This window comes from Myotis davidii, unplaced genomic scaffold (genome assembly GCF_000327345.1).
Source record: "Myotis davidii unplaced genomic scaffold, ASM32734v1 scaffold60, whole genome shotgun sequence".
Classification (NCBI taxonomy): domain Eukaryota; kingdom Metazoa; phylum Chordata; class Mammalia; order Chiroptera; family Vespertilionidae; genus Myotis; species Myotis davidii.
The window spans coordinates 1,966,076-1,966,276 of NW_006293007.1; the positions used below are offsets into that span (position 1 = coordinate 1,966,076).

General features: G+C 72.1%; 1 protein-coding gene across 1 annotated transcript in view; it reads right to left on the minus strand.

Moving 5' to 3' along the window:
- The window catches only part of SLC25A29 (solute carrier family 25 (mitochondrial carnitine/acylcarnitine carrier), member 29), a 12,001-nt gene that overhangs the window by 1,630 nt on the left and 10,170 nt on the right, over positions 1-201 (minus strand). The window contains exon 8 of the mRNA XM_006766631.2: positions 5-196. Coding sequence (XP_006766694.2) covers positions 5-196 — 192 coding nt within the window. The remainder of the gene's footprint in view (positions 1-4; positions 197-201) is intronic.

A 201-nucleotide genomic window follows, 5' to 3' on the forward strand; every position in this document is an offset into this window, starting at 1 on the left:
CCACGGGGTAGGTGGAGAGCCAGGACAGGATGCCCGACGTGCCGCCCGCCAGCAGCAGCTTGGGCACCAGCAGCGAGTCCCCCGGCTCGCAGCCCAGGGCGCGCGTCACCACGTCGTAGGTGAGGAAGTAGACGCCGAAGCTGGGCGTCTCGCGCAGCAGGGTGGACACCATGCCCCGGTTCACGCCGCGCAGGCCCTCGC